This window comes from Delphinapterus leucas, chromosome 19 (assembly GCF_059928025.1).
Source record: "Delphinapterus leucas isolate spDelLeu-1000000601 "Yukka" chromosome 19, BTC_Dleu_Yukka2, whole genome shotgun sequence".
In the NCBI taxonomy this organism is placed as follows: Eukaryota; Metazoa; Chordata; class Mammalia; order Artiodactyla; family Monodontidae; genus Delphinapterus; species Delphinapterus leucas.
The window spans coordinates 62,507,957-62,526,364 of NC_143147.1; the positions used below are offsets into that span (position 1 = coordinate 62,507,957).

Consider the following 18,408-nt stretch of genomic DNA (forward strand, 5'->3'; position numbering starts at 1 on the left):
GGGGGGTAGCTCCTTGTCGTGGGGGCTGTCTTGCGCACCGCAGGGTACTTCGGGGTACCTACTGCGTCCCAGCGCACCCCGACCCCAAGTTGAGAACCACTGGCCTAACTCAGTAACTAGTTGTTCAACTAACACCTCAATAAAGCTTAATAGTTTCTTTTGGAATAAGCTGTGGTAATTTTGTTACAATCTGGTTGAGACACACCTCTTTACAACTGACAATGTTACATCAGTGACATTTTCTAAATTAAAAAAAAAAAAGCTTAATAGTAATAATAACACCCCCCCCACCTCCCAAAATCAATTAGCTATATCTTTATGGTTCTTTAAAAACAAAACAAAAAAACACCTAGCCGTGTAACTATGGGTGAGTGAACTCATTGTCTCGGTCTACTTACTCAGTAGCAACTCAGGGAAAATATCTGCCTCATGTAGGGTTGTAACAAACACTGTGAGGCTGCTTGGCAGGGGTCTAGCAAAGAGTTCCATACCACTTCTCTTATCCAGCCACTAATAATCCTGGAAGACCCACACATCTCAGAATCTAACTGACCAATACTTAAAGGGATCATAACCTATGCAATTCTGTGAAAGCGCTAAAAATCTTACCATTCATAGAAATTTCATCACAAAGATCCTTACACTCAATATCTTTGAACGATGGTTTTCATGTGACTTTTTCCCAAGTCCACAGCCAACATCTTTAACCTAAAAGAGAAATATGGATAACACACTTCATTCTAACAGAAACCAACTTAAGATACTGATTCTCAATGGTGTTTAAAAAAGCTGAACCTAAGCAAGTCAGAGCTCCTCACAAAAAATGTCCTTTCAGACAGGGATAACTTCAAATCAACCTCAGCTCAACCAGTAACAAAACATTTCTAAATCCCAGCCAACCAAAGCTCATTTTCCGAGTCTTCCTTTCACCCCTGTATGCAGCGGCACCACTTTCATTTCAGTGACACCTAGTGGCCCCGATGACACTGGCTCAGGCCATCCTCATTTCTAGATTCTAGGCAGGACCCTAACGGGACCTCTGTGCCAACCCGGATTCACAGAGCCAAACTTCAGAATTGAGAACAGAGTGTGAAGGGACGGTATGTGGTAGGCCTTCACACCATCTCCCCTTTCTCACTTCTGGTGCCCCCCCCCAGGTCTTACCTGCATCCATTCTTACTCATTTCAGGGTTCCATTCGCTTGTTTTAAGCTTCAACGTGCACGTCGGCTTCTCACCGTCTCTGCAGTTGCCAAACAAAGGCCTGTGGGGAACGAAAACATGAGCGTGTTAAGGGTCGATGTAAAACTACGGCCTACGGCTTTCCAAAGGCCACCATCCCCCAAGTTACCATCTGTGGAGTTACATAAAAACTGACTGGGGCCGTCCTCAAGGCACTCGAGGAGGAAGCGAAGTATTCAGCCGCTAACACCCCTGAAGTGAACTGAGAACCGTCCCTGTCCGCCTGCCCCGTGTAAAGACCTGGGGACCTGCCAAGGCCGCGGGGCTGCGAGCTCAGCACATGGGTGACTGCGAGGCCGGGGAGGGGGGCGCGGAGGTTGCACAATACGGAAGGGCCGCTCTCCCCCAGGAGGGCCGCTCCGACGCCAAGGTGGGCTTGGGCTCTCCCCACTCACTAATGAACACTCGCGCCCTTTGGAAAGCGTTTTCCCAGTTATCTCAGCGAATCCTCCCAACCACCCTACTGGGGGGGGAGACCAGGGTTAAGAGTCACTATTTCTCCTTCAAGGAGGGGGCAGCCAAGTGTGCTAGCGCCGTGTCAAGAAAGACACCGTTTTCCCACATCCGCAGCCTTACCGCCGCCAAAGGTCCGAGGTTGCCGGCCTAGCTCGGACCAGCCTGGGGCCGCCAGCACTTCCCGCCACGAGATCGACGCCGAAAAGAGAGAAGGGCCGCGCCTGCGCGCAAGTCTTCGCGGCAGTCTCGCCGGAACTCTCGCGCTGTTGAGAAAAGGCTGATGGGAAATGTAGTGCAAACAGCCGCCGCTGCGGGGCAGCCGCGTCCACAGCGCGGCTCTGGACCCGGGATTAGACGGTGGCCGCCGCCAGGGACAGTAGAGAGCCCGGGGTGAGAGGCCTGCTCTGTATAGAACCACGGCCGTTAGAAAACGAAGGTGGACTGTCGCCTCGTCCACAAAGTCATTTATCTATTGAGTGAACAGGGTGTCCCTGGCCGAGACTGGGTGGGCGGTGGAGGTCTCAGAAAACTCGAGGGGACTTCACGAGAGGAACGGTTGAGGGAACTGAGGCCCTGCCGGATTTCGTTCTTAATTGCTCTGCGGATTTTATTTGGGGCGGGGCGAGTTCGCCTCGGGTGGTTGGCCGCGTTAGCGAAGAGGAGGGAGATTCCCGGGGAATTGTTCGACGTCCCGCTCAGTTGCTCTTAGTTGGGGCGAGAGCAGTGGGGCACGGGCGCGGCCGGCAGAGGGCGCCCGAGAGCGACGGGCTGGGCCGGGCTCTAAATTACCCTGAACCCGGGGGCTTCAGGGTAAGCCCGCGCCTCAGGTCCCGCCGCCCCGCCGCCCCGCCGGGGCGTGGCTTTAATTCCGACAAGGAAAAATAATCAAATTACGAAAAGAACTGAGAATAGTGTAATGCCCTCTGCTACTCCTGAGTGTTGATTTTCAGGTAATCACCCCGGTTCATTTTTGAAATAACAAAAGGGCAAAACAACAACTAGAGTCAGAGCCAGAATTTACACCTATTTGGAAATTGGTTTAAACTTGCAAGACCACGAAGCCTTTTCTGTATTACCTTCTCCCCATGCTCATCAGCCCTCAGCAATGATCTCAGTGGCATTTAGTCTGGATTAAATTGTTCTGTATATGGTAATACACTGTGGGTACGTATTTTCAAGTTACCACATTTGTTAATGTTTGCCTCCCTCAATTGGATTGTGAGCTCTTCAAGGCAGAAGTCTATTTTAATTTGTTTTTTCTTTTTAATTTCCTCACAGGCCTAGTTGGTATTCCACTGCCTCTGCTCACAGTAAGTACTTCACAAATATAATCATTAACTTAGCAATAGCTTCTATCGTGTGAAATTGGCCCTTACGTTTCTCTATCTTACCCTTGAAGACAGATTATTTTGTGTAATACCGAAAGAAAGAATGGGGTCTCTCCCTGCAAACTAAATTCCTTTCATCTCAGACCCTAAGTGCGGAATTTGCCAAAAGCTGCTTGTGTGCAGGCAGGTGATCTGCAGGCAAAACAACGATGATAGCTAACACTTCATAGCACTTACTGTGTGCCACTCACTCCTTGAGTACTTTACGGATATTAATTCGTTTAATCCTCACCACTGCACAGGGCAGTGCATTATCACTACCCCCTTTTTACAGATGAGGAAACAGGAGCATTGAGAGATGATGTAACTTGCCCCAGTTCACACAACTAGTAACTGGTGGTGTCAGGGTTTGATCCCAGCCTGTAGAGTCTGTGCTTTTACCACAAAGTTATACTGCACCGTGTGTGTATATATATAAATGGATCTTATATATAAGGGGTTTTGGTTTGGGGGGAAGGGGAAGGAAGAGGGATTTTGTGTGTTTGCATGGGTGGTTAGGGAGGAAACTGGGGGAGAATGATGGGCACCTTGTTGCACTGTTTCGAGCCACTTTCTGGCAGGAAGAGTGAGGGTGAGAGCCTGCAGGAGCTGATCAGTGAAAGGCAGAGGCTCTGGGCCCTGGCAGGTCTGTTTTGGGTCCCAGACTAGTTGCCACCCAGTGTGCAGTGAGGGCCATTTGTCGCAGCTCGAGAAGGGCCACTGTGCCAGAGGCCACAGTGTAGCTTTCACACCTGACAGGGCACTTGGTGGAACAGCAGCAGGCTCACGGCGGATGGCAGTGTCACTGGGCTGCTGGGCTGTGGCCAAGCGGCCGGAGCAAAATGCAATGAGAGGCCTTGTGTCTGAGCACACGTCAGGTGCACTGCTTAGGCAATCCAGAAATAACTGAGAAAGACTTCAAAGAATGCACCAGAATTCCTGAATGAGCTGGCAAGGGCTCAGAGCTGTTGAGACGGAAATGCTAAGGCCAGTGTGACTTCATTTGCACTCGTTGCTGGTGAGGTCTAGGACGTTTGAGTTTTACATTATTCAAGGCCGGTGTAGACCTCTATTTATTACACAGAAAGAGTCACACAGTCTAGTGATAAGTGACAGAAGTAGATCACAAGCTGAACAGGGCAAGAGTCCCCAGGGCCGTTCAAGGGACCTCGACTCTGAGTGCAAAGGGGAAATCTGGTCGGCTGGCCTGCTGTGCTCAGGCGGTCAGCTCACTGAGTTCCAGTCACTGCTAGGATTTAAGACATGGTATCCGAAACCCACATATAGAAAACAGAGTCTTTAAATATTGAGGTGAACTTCTTAACCTGGAAAGGAATCTTTAATTTTATTAGTAAAAGCATGAGGAGGGTAGGTATATCCCAAGCAGCTGGCTGCTTAACTGGGAGCAGATGCACCAGTGATATCCCGGGAAGTTCACCCGTATGGCAGGCACTCCTAGTCCTGCAGCTGTCCTTCCTCTGTCTTACAAACAGCAGAGCTACTGGGCAAGCCCCTGCCCTGCCCAAAGGAGTGCATCTCGGCCATAGAAAGCTATTCCCTTTGCCAGGAATTGTTTCAGGAAAGGGTCTGCGGCGCAGTTCTGCCAGGTTTGGGAACGTTTACTAGTTTTTAAAAACAGTAGCCTCTCTTCCGGCTTTGGGACATCGTGAGGAGATGCCTGAGAGCACTGAAGCCATCTTGTATCCGTGACGCCCGTTTCCCAGCAAGAGCGGAAGGTCTGTGGTGGCAGAGAGGAGAAAAGAGCATGAACCCTTGAAGATGCTTTTGAACTGCTGGAGAAACCAGTCCCCAAACCCCCTGCCTTCAGACCTTTTGTTTGATTCAGAGACACGTATTTTTACATGTTAGTATTTCTGAATGTGGGAGGCATCTTTTGAGCAATGGCATCTTAGGTTCAGTGAAATACAGAGTGTGAGATTTAAGAAAGAAACCACCGTGTTGTTTAAGCCGTCTCAAGTTGGGTGTTCTGTTAGAACCAGAATCATCCTGGGCTTCCCTGGTGGCACAGAGGTTAAGAATCCGCCTGCCAGGGCTCCCCTGGTGGCGCAGTGGTTGAGAGTCCGCCTGCCGATGCAGGGAACACGGGTTCGTGCCATGGTCCGGGAAGATCCCACATGCTGCGGAGCGGCTAGGCCCGTGAGCCATGGCCGCTGAGCCTGTGCGTCTGGAGCCTGTGCTCCGCAGCAGGAGAGGCCACAACAGTGAGAGGCCCGCGTACCGCCAAAAAAAAAAAAAAAGAATCCGCCTGCCAGTGCAGGGGACAGGGGTTCGAGACCTGGTCCGGGAAGATCCCACATGCCGCGGAGCAACTAAGCCTGTGCGCCACAACTGCTGAGCCCGCGTGCCACAACTACTGAAGCCCGTGCGCCTAGAGCCCGTGCTCCGCAACAAGAGAAGCCATCACAATGAGAAGCCCGCACACCGCAACAAAGAGTAGCCCCTGCTCGCTGCAACTAGAGAAAGCCGCACGCAGCAACAAAGACCCAACTCAGCCAAAAAAAGAAAAAAAAAAAATCAAAATCATCCTACATGATATGATCGACATTTTCCAAAATAATTTTTTTTTAATGATTATTCTCTGGAAGGATGGGTCGTGGTAAAATAAAGACAAACTGACACACTCAAATTACCAACCTGAAAAAAAATAACAGCTGGTGTCTAGTGTTGACTCCATGCCAGGCACTGCTCTAAACACCTTTTTTAAAAAACCACTTTATTGAGATCTGAGTGACATACAACAAGCTGCCCATATTTAATGTAAAAACTTGATGATTCTAAGCACCTGCACTTTGCTATCTCATTTGACTCTCACAACTGCCCTGTCATTATCCTCCCATTTTGCAGCCAAAGTGCAGAAAGATGAAAGTCATTAGTAAGTAGGGGCCCTGAGAGCTCAATCTAGCCTCCAAACCTATGGTCTTAACTGCTGTGCTGGATTTCCTGGAAAAATACGCTATGACAGTGGATCATGTTTTGTTAACTCTGGTGATTTTAATTCACCCAGGTAGAAAGCCCATCATAAAAGCATAGAGGATGTTTTTCCCTTCAATTTCTCAGGACTGTGAAAGAGGGCCACAAATCCTGTTCAGCAGAAGTCTGGGACCATTGAACATAGCTTTAACTTCCTGGAGGAGAAGAAACAGAACAACAGGAACCCTAATTATTGAGAATGGATGACCTTGGGTTGCGGTGGATTCTTTCCTGCGTTGACCAATAGCACACATTTCACTCGCCTGCTCGGAGGATCTGTTGCCTCTCATAAAATTATTACTTAATGGGTTTTTAAAAAAATAACTGAATTTGAAGACTAAGTAATATCTCATTGACCTCTTCTGCTGTTTTCTGGACACATCTCTCCTTCCCAGAAACCCTGCCTTCTCACAACTGCTGCAGCACCTTTGCTCATGCTGTTTGTTTCCTTTGCGTTGACATTTCCTTCCCTTCATCCTTCCCTCTGCGTAGCAAATCCCAACTCATGCTTCAGTACCCCCTTGAGAAATCTTACCTGAGGTGCTCAAGCAGTCCCCTAGCTCTTTCCTCAGCGTCCACAGCAGGCTGGTTTAGCACACGCTCTGCTGATTCGAGCTGAGTAACCCCAAGCAGAGGACTTCACCTCTCTCTAAGGTTCTTTATCTGCAACAGGCGGAGGCAGAGGCTCTCCCAAACCCCACACGACGGTCTTAGCATTGTGCACGCAAAGTATCTAGCACGCCCGGGCACGGGGGAAGCACTCAGTAAGCGGCACTCTTATTATGGGAACATACATACTTCTTTTAATACTCACTGTTTTACGATTATTTGTTTTCGTGTCTGGCTTTTCTACTAGACAGCAAGGCAAGAGTCAAGTCTTCGTTGTTGTTTTTTTTGGGTTTTTTTTTTTTGAAACTCTTTAAGTCATCTTTTTTGAGGTGTAATTTACATACAATAAAATGCATCCATTTAAAATGTACAGTGCAGTAGTCCAATAAGGAATACACCTATGCAGCCACGACCCCATCACAATTTAGAACATTTTCATCGCCCGGAGATCCCCTTCACACCCTTTTACAGTCAAGTCTCCATACAACCCCGGCCCCAGACAACCACTGGTCTGCTTTCTGTCACTGGTGATTAGTTTTCCCTGTTCCAGAATTTCATATAAATGGAGTCATACCGTAGGTACTCTTCTGTGTCTGGCTTCTCTCAATTACCCGTGTTGTGGCTTAGATCAGTAGTTCATTTCCTTTTTAATTACTGAATATCATTCCATTGTATGAATATACCACAACATTGTTATTCCCGTGCATGTTGGTGGACCTTTGGGCTGTTTCCAGTTTGGAGCTATGATGAATAAAGCTGCAATGAACGTTTTTGTACAAACCTTTTTGTGGACATAAGTTTTCATCTCTCTTAGATAAATGCAGGGGAAACTGTCAAACGGGTTTCCCAAGTGCTTTGTGACGCTTACACTCCCCCAGCAACATATTACAGAGTTACACTTGCTCCACACCCTTACCAACACCTGTTATGGTCGGTCTTTAAGCCATTCTGGTAGGTGTGTCATATCTCATTGTGGTTTTAACGTGCATTTCCCCGTTGACTATCACGCTGAACATCTTTCTGTGTGTTTGTTGGCCCTATGTATACTTTTTTGTGAAGTGTCTGTTAAAACCCTCCCTTTTTGTATTGGCCTATCTTCTTATTGAGTTGTGAAAGTTCTTTATATATTCTGGATACAGGTCCTTTCTCAGATACTTGCTTGGGAGATATTATCTCCCAGTCTTTCCAGTTTTGATCAAGTCCAGTTTATCCATTTCGCTTTTATGGTTAGTGCTTTCTGTGTTCTATTGAAAGGATTTTCCTTTCTCCACTGAATCACCTTTGCCCTGTCTTTGGATCTCATTGATCTGTATGTATGTCCTTTGGAAAGCCCCCCACCCAGCACCGTCTTGAACTCTCATCATGTCTCCTCATCCTAGTGAGACCACCGTGGTCTGCATGGTCTGCCCTCCCCACGCCGCAGGCAGGGAACTGTCTGAGGCAGACGCTGAGGCAAGCATGAGGTCACCATCCTGTGTGCTGTGCATTGTCAAGTGTCTGTTTCTTATATTTTGCTCAGTTTTCTGGTTGTTTGTGGCAGGAAGTCTTAATTCATTTCTGCATCCACAGTGCCTGGCACACAGACACTCCATGAATGTCTGTTGAGTGAGCGAGCCCTTGTTAGCACCTCCAGACACAGTCCACCAGAGTCTCTCTCTCTTTTTTTTTTTTTTGCGGTACGCGGGCCTCTCACTCTTGTGGCCTCTCCCGTTGCAGAGCACAGGCTCCGGACGCACAGGCTCAGCAGCCATGGCTCACGGGCCCAGCCGCTCCGCGGCATGTGGGATCTTTCCGGACCGGGGCACGAACCCGCGTCCCCTGCATCGGCAGGCGGACTCTCAACCACTGCGCCACCAGGGAAGCCCCAGAGTCTCTTTTGATTGGAAGAAGCTGTGGAGCCCCCAGAGGTCATCTGGTCCATCCCCTGCATCTTAGTAGACAGTTCTTTTCCTGAGGATGGTCATTAGTCCTTTACGTCCCCAGCGCCAAGCCGCCTGGGTTCAACACATGCCTATTAAATGGGGAGATTGAGGTCCAGAGAAGGAAAGGTCAAGTGACCAGGCAGTGGCTGGGCTGGCAGAACTGGACCTCCCAGGCCAGGATCTTGGTCTTGTACTAACCAGCAGGGCAGGCACTGCCTCTTATCGCTGTCTCATTCCCAGCACCTCACACAGGATTTGTACATTGTAGGCTCCCAATACGTGCTTGTTAGATAGGAGCAAGTGAATAAATGGAAGAGTTTCCTCTAATACTTAGTTTAGCTGGCTTCTGCGTGTGATGTTATGTGGGCGTGTGTGTGTTCACAGAAGGATAGGATTGGCCATTTCTACCCAGGCTCGTAGGTCATGGTCATCAGTAACTCTTTTAATTTTCTCTCCACCCTCTAGGCTTAGTCCCCACTAGGGGGCATGTGCATCCCACAGAGAGGGTCTGCAGTTCTAAAGTTCCAGGACTTGTTTCCAGTTTGTCCGCGGATCCCTCTTGAAGCTACCTCCTTGGTCCACATGCCCTGCGCCCTCCCCCTGCAAAAACAAACAGCTCCCCCCTCCTCTAGCTCCGCCTCCAGCTGGGCCGCTGGCTGCCATCGTCTCCCTCCCAGGGGCTCTGCCCTGGTTGAAGGAGGTAGCAGAATGGCAATGGCAGTGGCTCTCAGTGCTGGCCTCGCCGTCTGTCATCCCTGCCGGTGGCCACTGCTTCCTCCCTGAAGGGGATGACAGATCCTGGAGGGGCCGCTCTCCTCCTTCCCCTCAGCTGGTAGACAAGGACTGGCCTTTCGGGACCCAGAGTCTGGTCTGCCCTTGAACCCCAGGTTCCTGAAGAGAGAGCATGTGAATCACCCTGGCAAACCCCGCCCGGCCCACCTGCAAATGCACTGCCGGGGTGAGGCCGTAGCTCTCATTCCTTGTGCCTGGAGGACGGTCACCCCGGGCTTTCCTCACAGCCCCCGCTCTAGACTCAGTTCCTTCCTCCCCCGACAGCCTCACAAGCTTTGGCATCAACGTTGCCCGGGCACAGGTCCTGGCTTTGCCACCAGCTGCGAGTGACCTTGAGTGAGTTCTGTGAACCTCACTTTCCGTATTGGGTAAATGAGGTTAACAGCAGTTCCTGCCTCATAAGTGAGACAATGCTTATGAATAAAGCTCTTGGTACAGCGCCCAGCACGGAGTAAGTGTCTGAGACCTATTAGCCAGTATCAATAACATGAGTCGTGACAGCATCATGATATTCAAGTAAACCTTAATATGAGCCACTTGGCTACTCTCCTTTTGAGGCGCACAGAGGAGCATTACTGCCTCTATCTCAAGGTCTTGGGCTTCTTCCTAACAGTGAGGGCCCTGCAGAGGGGCCCTGGGAGCCTGGGGGAACCAGTCGGGCCCCCTGCTGCTGTGCTGTGCCATTGTGCCAGCCTCCAATAGGCGCCGTGCCCCCCTAGTCTAGGACCGGGGCCTGTGCTCTCTGCCCCTGCCCAGGACTATCCTGCCTGTAGACACTCGGTCACACGTTTGGGATGGGCGGGTACTCTCCCCGGTTGCATCTGCACCCTAGGGTGATGCCAGGCAGCTGTGGTAGCTGCTTCCCTTGCTCCCCCGCCTCACCCCTGGCACCTCATTAGCTCTCTGGTCGTGTCCCAACCTCCGGGAGGGACTGGCAGCGGCCCTGAGCTGCAGCCACAGAAGTAGCAGACAGCACCTCCCCGCTCGCTCCCGGCTGCTGCCCTCGGCCACCCTGCAGCTCCGAGCAGCCTTTTCCCTGTCACTCAGGCTCCCATCAGTAGGGAGATTAGCATTCAGACGGAGGATGGAAAAGAATCAGGACAACCACCTCCTGTCTTCTCTGGGAGCTGAGATTCATTCGGAGAAGCAGAGCCCGTTGCGGGGAAGGTATCCAGGCCAGGACCCTCCCACTGGAGGTTGGGACAGGGTTCCAGATACCGAGAAGCAACAGCGGTGCACTCTGGTACCATCTCACTGGGTGCTGGGTCTTACTAGGTGGCCCCCACCCAGAAGTTCCACCCTCTGCTGTCCTCTCATTTGTTTCAGAGTTGCCCGTTGCCCAGCTGGTGTGTATGTGGAAAGACAGGCCAGGAAGGGCTGTGGGGAGGGGGTGAGGGACTCTAGCTGTTCTGAACCTACTAACTGTTCTGAAATGACTAACTGTTCAGTAATTGACAGTTTATAAACACAATCACACTAGCTTACATATATTGAACACTCACTAAACATGGTAAGCCCTTGACACGCATTATCTAATTTAACACTACAATAATCCTGTAAGAAGGTTTACTGTTATCTCCGTCTCATAGATGAGGAAACTGAGGCACAGAGACGTTCAGTAACCTACCCAAGGCCACAGAGGTAGGAAGTGGTGGCGGCGTCAAGATTTCAACCCGGTGCTCTGACTCTGGGCTCCTCCCTCTTAGATCCTTTATCATTATTTCATAACAGCCCACACCCCGGACCAGGAGTGACCCAGCTCTGTCTCTCGAGTTGCCCTTAATCCCCCCCTCCTGTTATGGTCAGTCTACCAAGCCCCTGAACTTTCCTGCTCCCATTTCCAAGCAGCGGCTCTTTCCAAGGAAATGGGAGGGGAGAAGGACTCAGCCTTTTGGGAACATTGGGTCCACCCCCAGCATGGGCTTCCTACCAGCTGCTGTGACAGGAGATGGTGGGCCGAGGAAGGGGCGCCTCGGTCCCGGGCAGCCTCCCGTAGAGGCTCTCTAGGCCGAGGGTGGCAACTCTGCAGTAGAAGCTGCCAATGTGCAGACTGTGCAGAGAGCCCAGGGGTGGGAGAGCCCTGAGGAGAAGAGGCGAGCGTGGGCCGGGCGTGTGGGGAAGGTGTAAACACAACCTGCTCCCACCGAAGCCAGCCTGCTCCCTGGGGGAGAGAGCCCCTCCCGCCCAGCCCACATGGCACCCCGGCTGCCAGGGCCTGGGCAGCCTCCAAGCCCAGGCATTCACATCCCCCCACCTCCAGCAGCCCCTTCCTCTTGCTTTCCCTCCTTCCATCTGGAACCAGTCCCCAGAGGAGCCTTCATCTCCTGAGCAGGCTCTTAGAACAGGGCTGCAAAGGGGTGTCACTTTGTGGATGTGCATCTGGGCCGTGAGCCAGCCCCGGTGCCGCTAGGCGACCTTGGTCTGACAATTCCTCAGCCCAGTGGAAGGAGACAGGCAACTTGAAAATGGCAGAGAGCGGAGGCAAGGATGAAGTGACAGGAATATGGCAAATAGATTAGAGAATGGATGCATAGATAGGATCAGGGAGTACAGACTGGGTCCCAGAACAGTGCGCTCTGGCCCTCAGCCTGAGAGTCCTGTCACCAGGAAGGCTGATGCCTCCCAGGGAGAAAGACGTGCTGATGGGAGCTGAGAGAAGTGGTCACGAACTCGTGGCCCACGTCAAGGGCGCAGCTCCTTCCCTTGGTGAGACCCTTCCCTGCCTCCGCCCTGCCCTACTTTGTGAGGCTCCCACAGAACCGCCAGGCTCCCTGCAGCAGCTCCCCCAACTCCGCATCACTTCAGAGTGGGTTCCCCGAGTCCAGTCGGCTGCACCTCACCTTTTCCTGCTGTCTAGAGAACTCCCCCAGCTCCTCTTTCCTGAAAGTCAGGGGCGGGGCCCAGCCGGGCAGAGACCTCGTTGCTAGATGGGCAATGGGGGCTGGATGGGGAGGTGAGATGCACGTGGGGGGAGTCTGGGGGGGGCTTTGGAAGACGAATGGCTGCAAGGCATTTGGCAGCAGCTGCCTGCAGGGTCTGCGCCTGGACCGCGGGGAGCAGAAGCGGAAATCTGCTTTTCTCTCTGCTCAGGATCAGGCAGGATGGTAAAGAGAGAGAAAGGGCAGAGCAGCTGGGGGCAAAGGAGGCCACCGCCGTTACTGAGCCGTCAGCAGATTGACGGAAGCAAGCGTCATGCTTTTTCCCTTCCCACATGCTACTGCCCATTTGGGACATGGGCACGCGTGCACACACACACACACACACACACACACACAGAAGACACACTCCGAGGACAAGCTGTGAGTTGCTTCCATCCAGCTGTAGGCAGACATGTCACAGATCCGAACGGCATTTCCTATTGATCATTTCAGCAGAGCAGCCAGTGGCAGGGTGACTCTGGGGACCAGGGAGAGGCAAATGTCATAGGAAGTGAGTGCCACCATTGCAAAGTGACACCACACAGCCCTGGACAAGCTGAGCTGCCAAAGATGGGCGGCCAGGCCAGTAAAACCGCTTCTTCCACTGAGCAGCTGCAGATTTCCAGGCGGCTTCAGGGAGGCCTGCGCTGTGGGCGTGAAGAGCATGGGCTCTGCAACCTGCATGTCAGCCTGGGGTCCTCCACTTACTAGCTGGGTGACGCTGGGCAAATTAGCAAAGCTCTCTGTGAGTTTCCTCATTTCTAAACCGTGGACAATAACATGACCAGCCTCTGTGGGTTGTTGTGGGGGTTCAGAGGAGGGTGAGAGGGCAGCCCTTCCTTTGTGAATGTGAACCATCTCTGTCCCTCAGTTCTGGAGTCTCCTTGCCCCCCACTTGTTCCCTCCTCTAGCCCCGGGCGGCAGGGGTTGCCCCCGAGTTAAATGGGGGGACCCCACTGAGTCCCTCTCTCTGGGCCTCCTCAGAGGAAGGGAGCCCGTCCCAGAGCTTGAGCATCTCTGCCCCTCCCGCCTGCCCGGCCAGGCCCAGCTTCAGAAGCCCCAGAGCCAGGGCCTCGGGGGAAGCGCAGACTGGTGGGTCTGGGGGCCGAAAAGGGGAGTCTACCTTCTCAACGGCTGCTTTCCCTAGTCTCCCTCCTGCAGCTCCTTCCACCACGGTGTCCTTCGGGGGTGGGGGGCACACCAGGACGTGAGCTGAAAGAGAAAACCAAGCCGGGTCGGCTCTCTCTCCCACCCCAGAGCGGGCCCTTGTATTTCAGAGTGGGCATCCCAGAGCACTGCCTCTCCCTGCGAAGTCCTCTAGACAGCCCTCAGGCCCCCAGCAGGACCACCATCCCCAGGCCTAGAAAATGCTGTTGAGATCACACGTAGTTCTCTTAAAACTAACCCTTGCCCTGTGGCCTGGAACATAACAGGCTCAAGGTAGGAGCCGACGGAAGGAGTCCACCCTCCTACCCTTAACCTCCATCGTGACCACAGAGCTGAAGACAGCCTGCTCTGCTCCCACATGGCCAGGCCTTGCGTGCTCTGTATTCTTCCTTTCTTGTCCCCAGCCCTGCCCTCTCTCCTCCAGGCTGCAGCCCCTGCCCTACCTGCCAGCTGATCCCAGGCCCTGGCGCTGAGCTCCTCCTGAAGAGGCGAGGGCTTACTTCAGCGGTTCTTTCTCTCTAAACAGAAAAGAACACGGAGTCAGAAGACTGGAGGATGACCCTCCCACGCTTCCAGCCTTCCCCTTCCTCCTGCCCCCAAGCCTAGCAATTCACCCCACTATTGAGGAACAGCAACACCCCAGAAGCCAATTGGAATTTATGACTGTGGAACCGGAGAGCAGAACTTTCACGTCTACTGCCCCACCGGGCCAGCCCTCCGTGGAGCCACCATCGGCAGGAGGGGTTAGTTGGTAGGCCGGTTAGCTGGGTCCCAAGGAGTTAACAGGCAACTGCTCCCTTCTGGCAAGGCCACAGCAGACCAGGCCCGGCCAGATGGTCCCAGATTTGGCCTTTTCTCTCCTGACAGGAGGTCCAGGGGCATTTCAGTCGAGGAGATGGACTGTCTGAAGTCAGGGACCTGTCAGTCCCACATCAGCCACAAATTGGGTGGACGACGTTGAGTAAGTCATTTACGTCTCCCTGCCCCTCAGCTTCTTGCATCATTGACAAGAGCTAGAAACACCTGAACTGCCAAACCTTTGGGGCCATGGAGACTTCCGAGTGAGTTAATGTATGAGAAACCCCTGAGGAAGAATAAAGCACTGATCATATAACAGCAAGAGTAGAGCTGGCGTTAACTGAGCAGTTACTCTGTGCTGAGTGCTTTACTACGGTTATCTCATTTAAACCTCACAGAAACCTCACAACCAGTCTGTTATTAATCCCAGTTTACATATGAATAAAAAGATTACATAATTTGCCCACAGCCTCTCAGTAAGAGCGGAGGTAGGATTTAAACTCAGGCTGCCCCGCTCCAGACCCAAACTCAACAGTGAGGACCAGTCAGCATTTGAGGGCCCAGTGATCGTCATTTTATACGTGTCAGCCCATTTCACCGGTAGTCGTAATTAGGCACTATTGTGACCCTCTCAGCTAGCCCAGCTATCGAGGAAGGGCGTCACAGAAATGAATCTGCTTCCTGCACAGGCCCTGGGCTTCCCAGGGGGCCTTCTGACATTCCAAACCTGGGAGAACCCAAGGACTGAGAAGTCAGAGCAGAGACACAGAGAAAGACCCAAGTTCTCGGCTTGCCAACCTTGACATATTTATGGGGCACACTGCAGGCACATCGCCCACACCCTGGAAGAGACGTGGGGTGCACAGGCGAGCGTGCATGCTCACTGTCTTAGCCGTCTGAGCCTCCTTTCAGGGGAGTGAGAGAAGCAGTGCCGGGGGCTAGAAGATGCTTCCACAGCAGAGAATATCACTCTTCGGATAGGTCCCCCACACTAGATGGGCCCAAAGGCACAAATGAACATTTCCAACTGTAGGTTCTTCAGAAATATTTGCTGATTTTTCAGTGTCTTCTTGGGCATAGAGCCCCTATCATCAAAGGACACTAGTCAGCGGAGAAGGAAAAGTCCAGAAGTTTCCCAATCTTCACCCCTGGTAAAGGCCACATGGCTCCAGAATAGGGAAGAGTTAACTTTCTGGCCACTGGAGACAGTGTCCTGCCCGCAGGGACTGCCCAGCCAATGGCACTCAGTGCTGATGATGTCATGCTCCTCCTGCGCCTTCTATTGGGGACTGGACAGCGAATCCGGCTGGAGGTTCAGGCAGCTCCGCTGCTGCCGAGGCTGGGGGGGGGGGGGGGGGGGCGGGGGGGGCGGTGGCAGCGGGCGAGGGAGGGGGAAGGGAAGGCAAGCAAAGCAACGCAGAGCTGCTTCTTCCTCATCCCTCTCTCCACTCCCCCTGCACCTTCCAACAGAAGGGACCCTGGGGACCACCCCGCACTAGGACAAGCAAGGCAGAGAAATTTTGGTCCAGAGGAGAAGCTGAGAGTCCCATTCCCAACTGGAGAAAACAGACATTCGGCCTGCCCACTAGGCATACAGTGAACAGGGTAGCTGGGGTGAGGGGCCAGCGTGGAGCACGCACGCACACACACACACATACCCACGAACACCCCCGGGGCCTGGGCAGGGACAGGGGACAGCGGCAGCCTCCTTAGCGACACCCTTCCTCCTCCACCCTAGACTCTTCTGCCTTACCTGCCTGAGGACTGGAGGTCTGTTTCCAAGCTGCTGCCCGTAACTGCCCCATCTACTCCACTGGGCTCTCTGTGGGAGGGAAAAGAGGCAGGCAGAGCTGTGGGCAGCACCCAGACCCCAGACCCCGCTCCTCTGCAAGACCTAAGCCACATTGGGCTCTGGAACCGGAGGCTGTGGCCAGCATCTTTGAAGGGCTCCAAGTTCCCCCTACTTCGAGGGGGAACCTCTCAGGGCTCCCTGGCAAGTCCCTCCCAGCCTTCCTGGAGCCCAGGCAGCCCCCGCCCGCCTTCAGCTTGACTGTAACCCAGCGCAGTAGTTTCTCCCCCACCCCAGCCCGTGGCCCAGTCAGTTTCTCACGGTTGGACCCTGTTGGCGAATCGGCGGCGCCAGAGCATGGCCAAGGTGCTGAGCAGGAAGAGGGTAGTGCACATGGCTCAGCTGCCCCATCCCCTCCAGACCGCGTCCGCAGGAGAAGGCCAAGATGGCCCCTGCCAGCTCTCCCAAGCCCCTGCGGTCCTTCCTGAGGCTCCTGCGGGCGATGGATTAGGAGGCTCAAGCTGATTAGTGGGGTCAGCAGACCCGACCTTGTGCAGACTGATCGACCTCACTGGACCCGGTTGTCCCCCCTCCCCGTGGCAGGGTAAATCGACCTCAGTCTGTTCTGGATGTAGGTATAAGTAAGCCCTGGGCCTGCCCCTCAAGGGACTTAGAGTCTAGACAAACGCACTGGCAAGTTAAACAAATGACCACCACAGACAGACTTAGGCTATTCACGGTGCCTACAGAGCACTCTGGGAGTTGCAAGCGTCAGGGGAATCTTCAGAGAGGAGCTGGGCTCATCTGTATTTGCAGGAGCTCAAGGAAGGGTGGGCCCACAGACAGAAGACTCCGCCAGGGCTGCAGACGTGAAAGCACAGGGCATGTTCTGGCAACTGGGAGTTGAGTATTGGTGGAGTCATGATGTCACAGGGGAGGCATCGGGAGGGGAGGAGGACAGGGGAAGAATATAGATGATGAAGCCAGAAAGACAAGGGAGGCCAGGGAGTGAAGGGCTGGCTAAGTGGTTCACTTCTAAACTCTGGACAGCCGTTTCCAAATGTTTGTGATTACATACCTTCTTCAGTAAAAGGCAGAATCTAAGTGTGCACTCAGGAAAAGGGATATATGCATCCACTCATAAATTATATACTATATTACTGTGCAAATACAGTCCCGCACCAGAGACATACATAAAACTTGTAAAGGGTGAGATCAAAGTGAATAGAATCAAGATTTCTCCTACTTTCTGTCCACATCCCAGGGGAACCTCTTGGGCAGCCGTTTGGATGGCCACTGCACTGGCTCTTCGGAAGCTATCAGAGGCGGCCCAGGAAGCACGCGGAGCACAGGCCAAAAGAGAGAACACGGGTCTGAGAGTGGCGTAAGAAACTAAGCCCACACACTCTCCTCCATCTCTCTCCAAGACCCCCAGAAGAGGGCATTAGAGTTTCCCTCCCTCAACTGAGACCTGAGCGGCAAGATGCCTCCCGCCCAGGATTCCAGTAACGTACCTGAACCCTGGGCTCCAGCAAGGCCCGGAGCTAGGGCTGTGCCAGGGCCCTCTGCTTTGAAATAGAATTTTTAAAAATAAGCACGTAAACCAAAGCTGAAGAGGAGAGCCGCCACCTCTTGCCATACTTGAGCAGTGGACAGAGACTTGGGAAGGGCAGTGTCACCAGGGAGTGTTAGGGAGAACTGGACACACCCCACAAGAGCCATCACATGTGTCACATGTTTCAGATGCTTGCAGCCCGGGTCTGGCCTCAGGCTTCAACTGGGAGTCAGAAGTGGGACCCCCTCCATACCAGAATCGAGCAGCTGCTTGCAGGGTGGGGACCAGGTGGCTCTCAGAGGCACAGTCCCCACCTCTGGTCCAATCCCCTTCCCTGAGAAGGCCACCAGGACAAGAATTTGTCTCCTCCACCCACAGAACCCCTCCCTAATCCAGGTCCTGGTGGCTGAGATGTCTCCAGCGCCCTGGGCCTCCCCCCACCACCAAGACTTCCTGACAACCCCACCGACCCACCCACCGCAGGTCCGCTCTGCCCGGCCCAGCGGCCTCTCCTTCGAGCTTTTCTCCCCCACGGTCAGAATCAGGAGCGGCGCCAGGTTTGGGCCTGCCTGTGTCATCAGTAAGCCACCCAGGGCCTTCTTTCTGACGCCACGTGCGTGCTCCGAAGGGGAGGAGTGCTGGCGGGAAGGAAAGGCTGGCGCAGGCCGCTGGCGCAGGCCTTTGGCGCTCAAGTTCGACAGCCGCCCCCCATCCCCGCTTTGGTGTTTTCCTGTAAGGTGTTGGCGTAGGGAGATGATGTCTGTTTTCTCTAAGCCCTCCAGAGTCTGGGGTCCGGTGCTCTG

The 18,408-nt window shown here is 53.2% G+C and overlaps 1 protein-coding gene and 1 non-coding gene across 2 annotated transcripts; both read right to left on the minus strand.

Moving 5' to 3' along the window:
- Positions 1-789: 789 nt before the first annotated feature.
- On the minus strand, positions 790-867 carry LOC149746798 (small nucleolar RNA R38). Its single transcript, XR_016390445.1, has one exon. It is a non-coding gene; the product is annotated as a small nucleolar RNA R38 (small nucleolar RNA).
- A 12,777-nt stretch (positions 868-13,644) lies between these two features.
- Positions 13,645-16,519, minus strand: PRCD (photoreceptor disc component). Its single transcript, XM_022589911.2, has 3 exons — positions 16,372-16,519; positions 16,015-16,083; positions 13,645-13,981 (listed from the first exon to the last, which is right to left on the minus strand). The coding sequence occupies exons 1-3, from the start codon at positions 16,443-16,445 to the stop codon at positions 13,960-13,962; spliced, it is 165 nt and encodes a 54-aa protein (XP_022445619.1). The 5' UTR covers positions 16,446-16,519; the 3' UTR covers positions 13,645-13,959.
- Between the last annotated feature and the right edge of the window lie 1,889 nt (positions 16,520-18,408).

Excerpts from the sequence above, each read along its gene's own strand:
- PRCD (XM_022589911.2), bottom strand. The coding sequence starts at position 16,445 with ATGTGCACTACCCTCTTCCTGCTCAGCACCTTGGCCATGCTCTGGCGC. Across the intron at positions 16,084-16,371 it reads TTCGCCAACAGGGTCCAACC|AGAGCCCAGTGGAGTAGATG; the intron begins GTGAGAAACTGA and ends TCCCTCCCACAG. Across the intron at positions 13,982-16,014 it reads GACCTCCAGTCCTCAGGCAG|AGAGAAAGAACCGCTGAAGT; the intron begins GTAAGGCAGAAG and ends TTTTCTGTTTAG.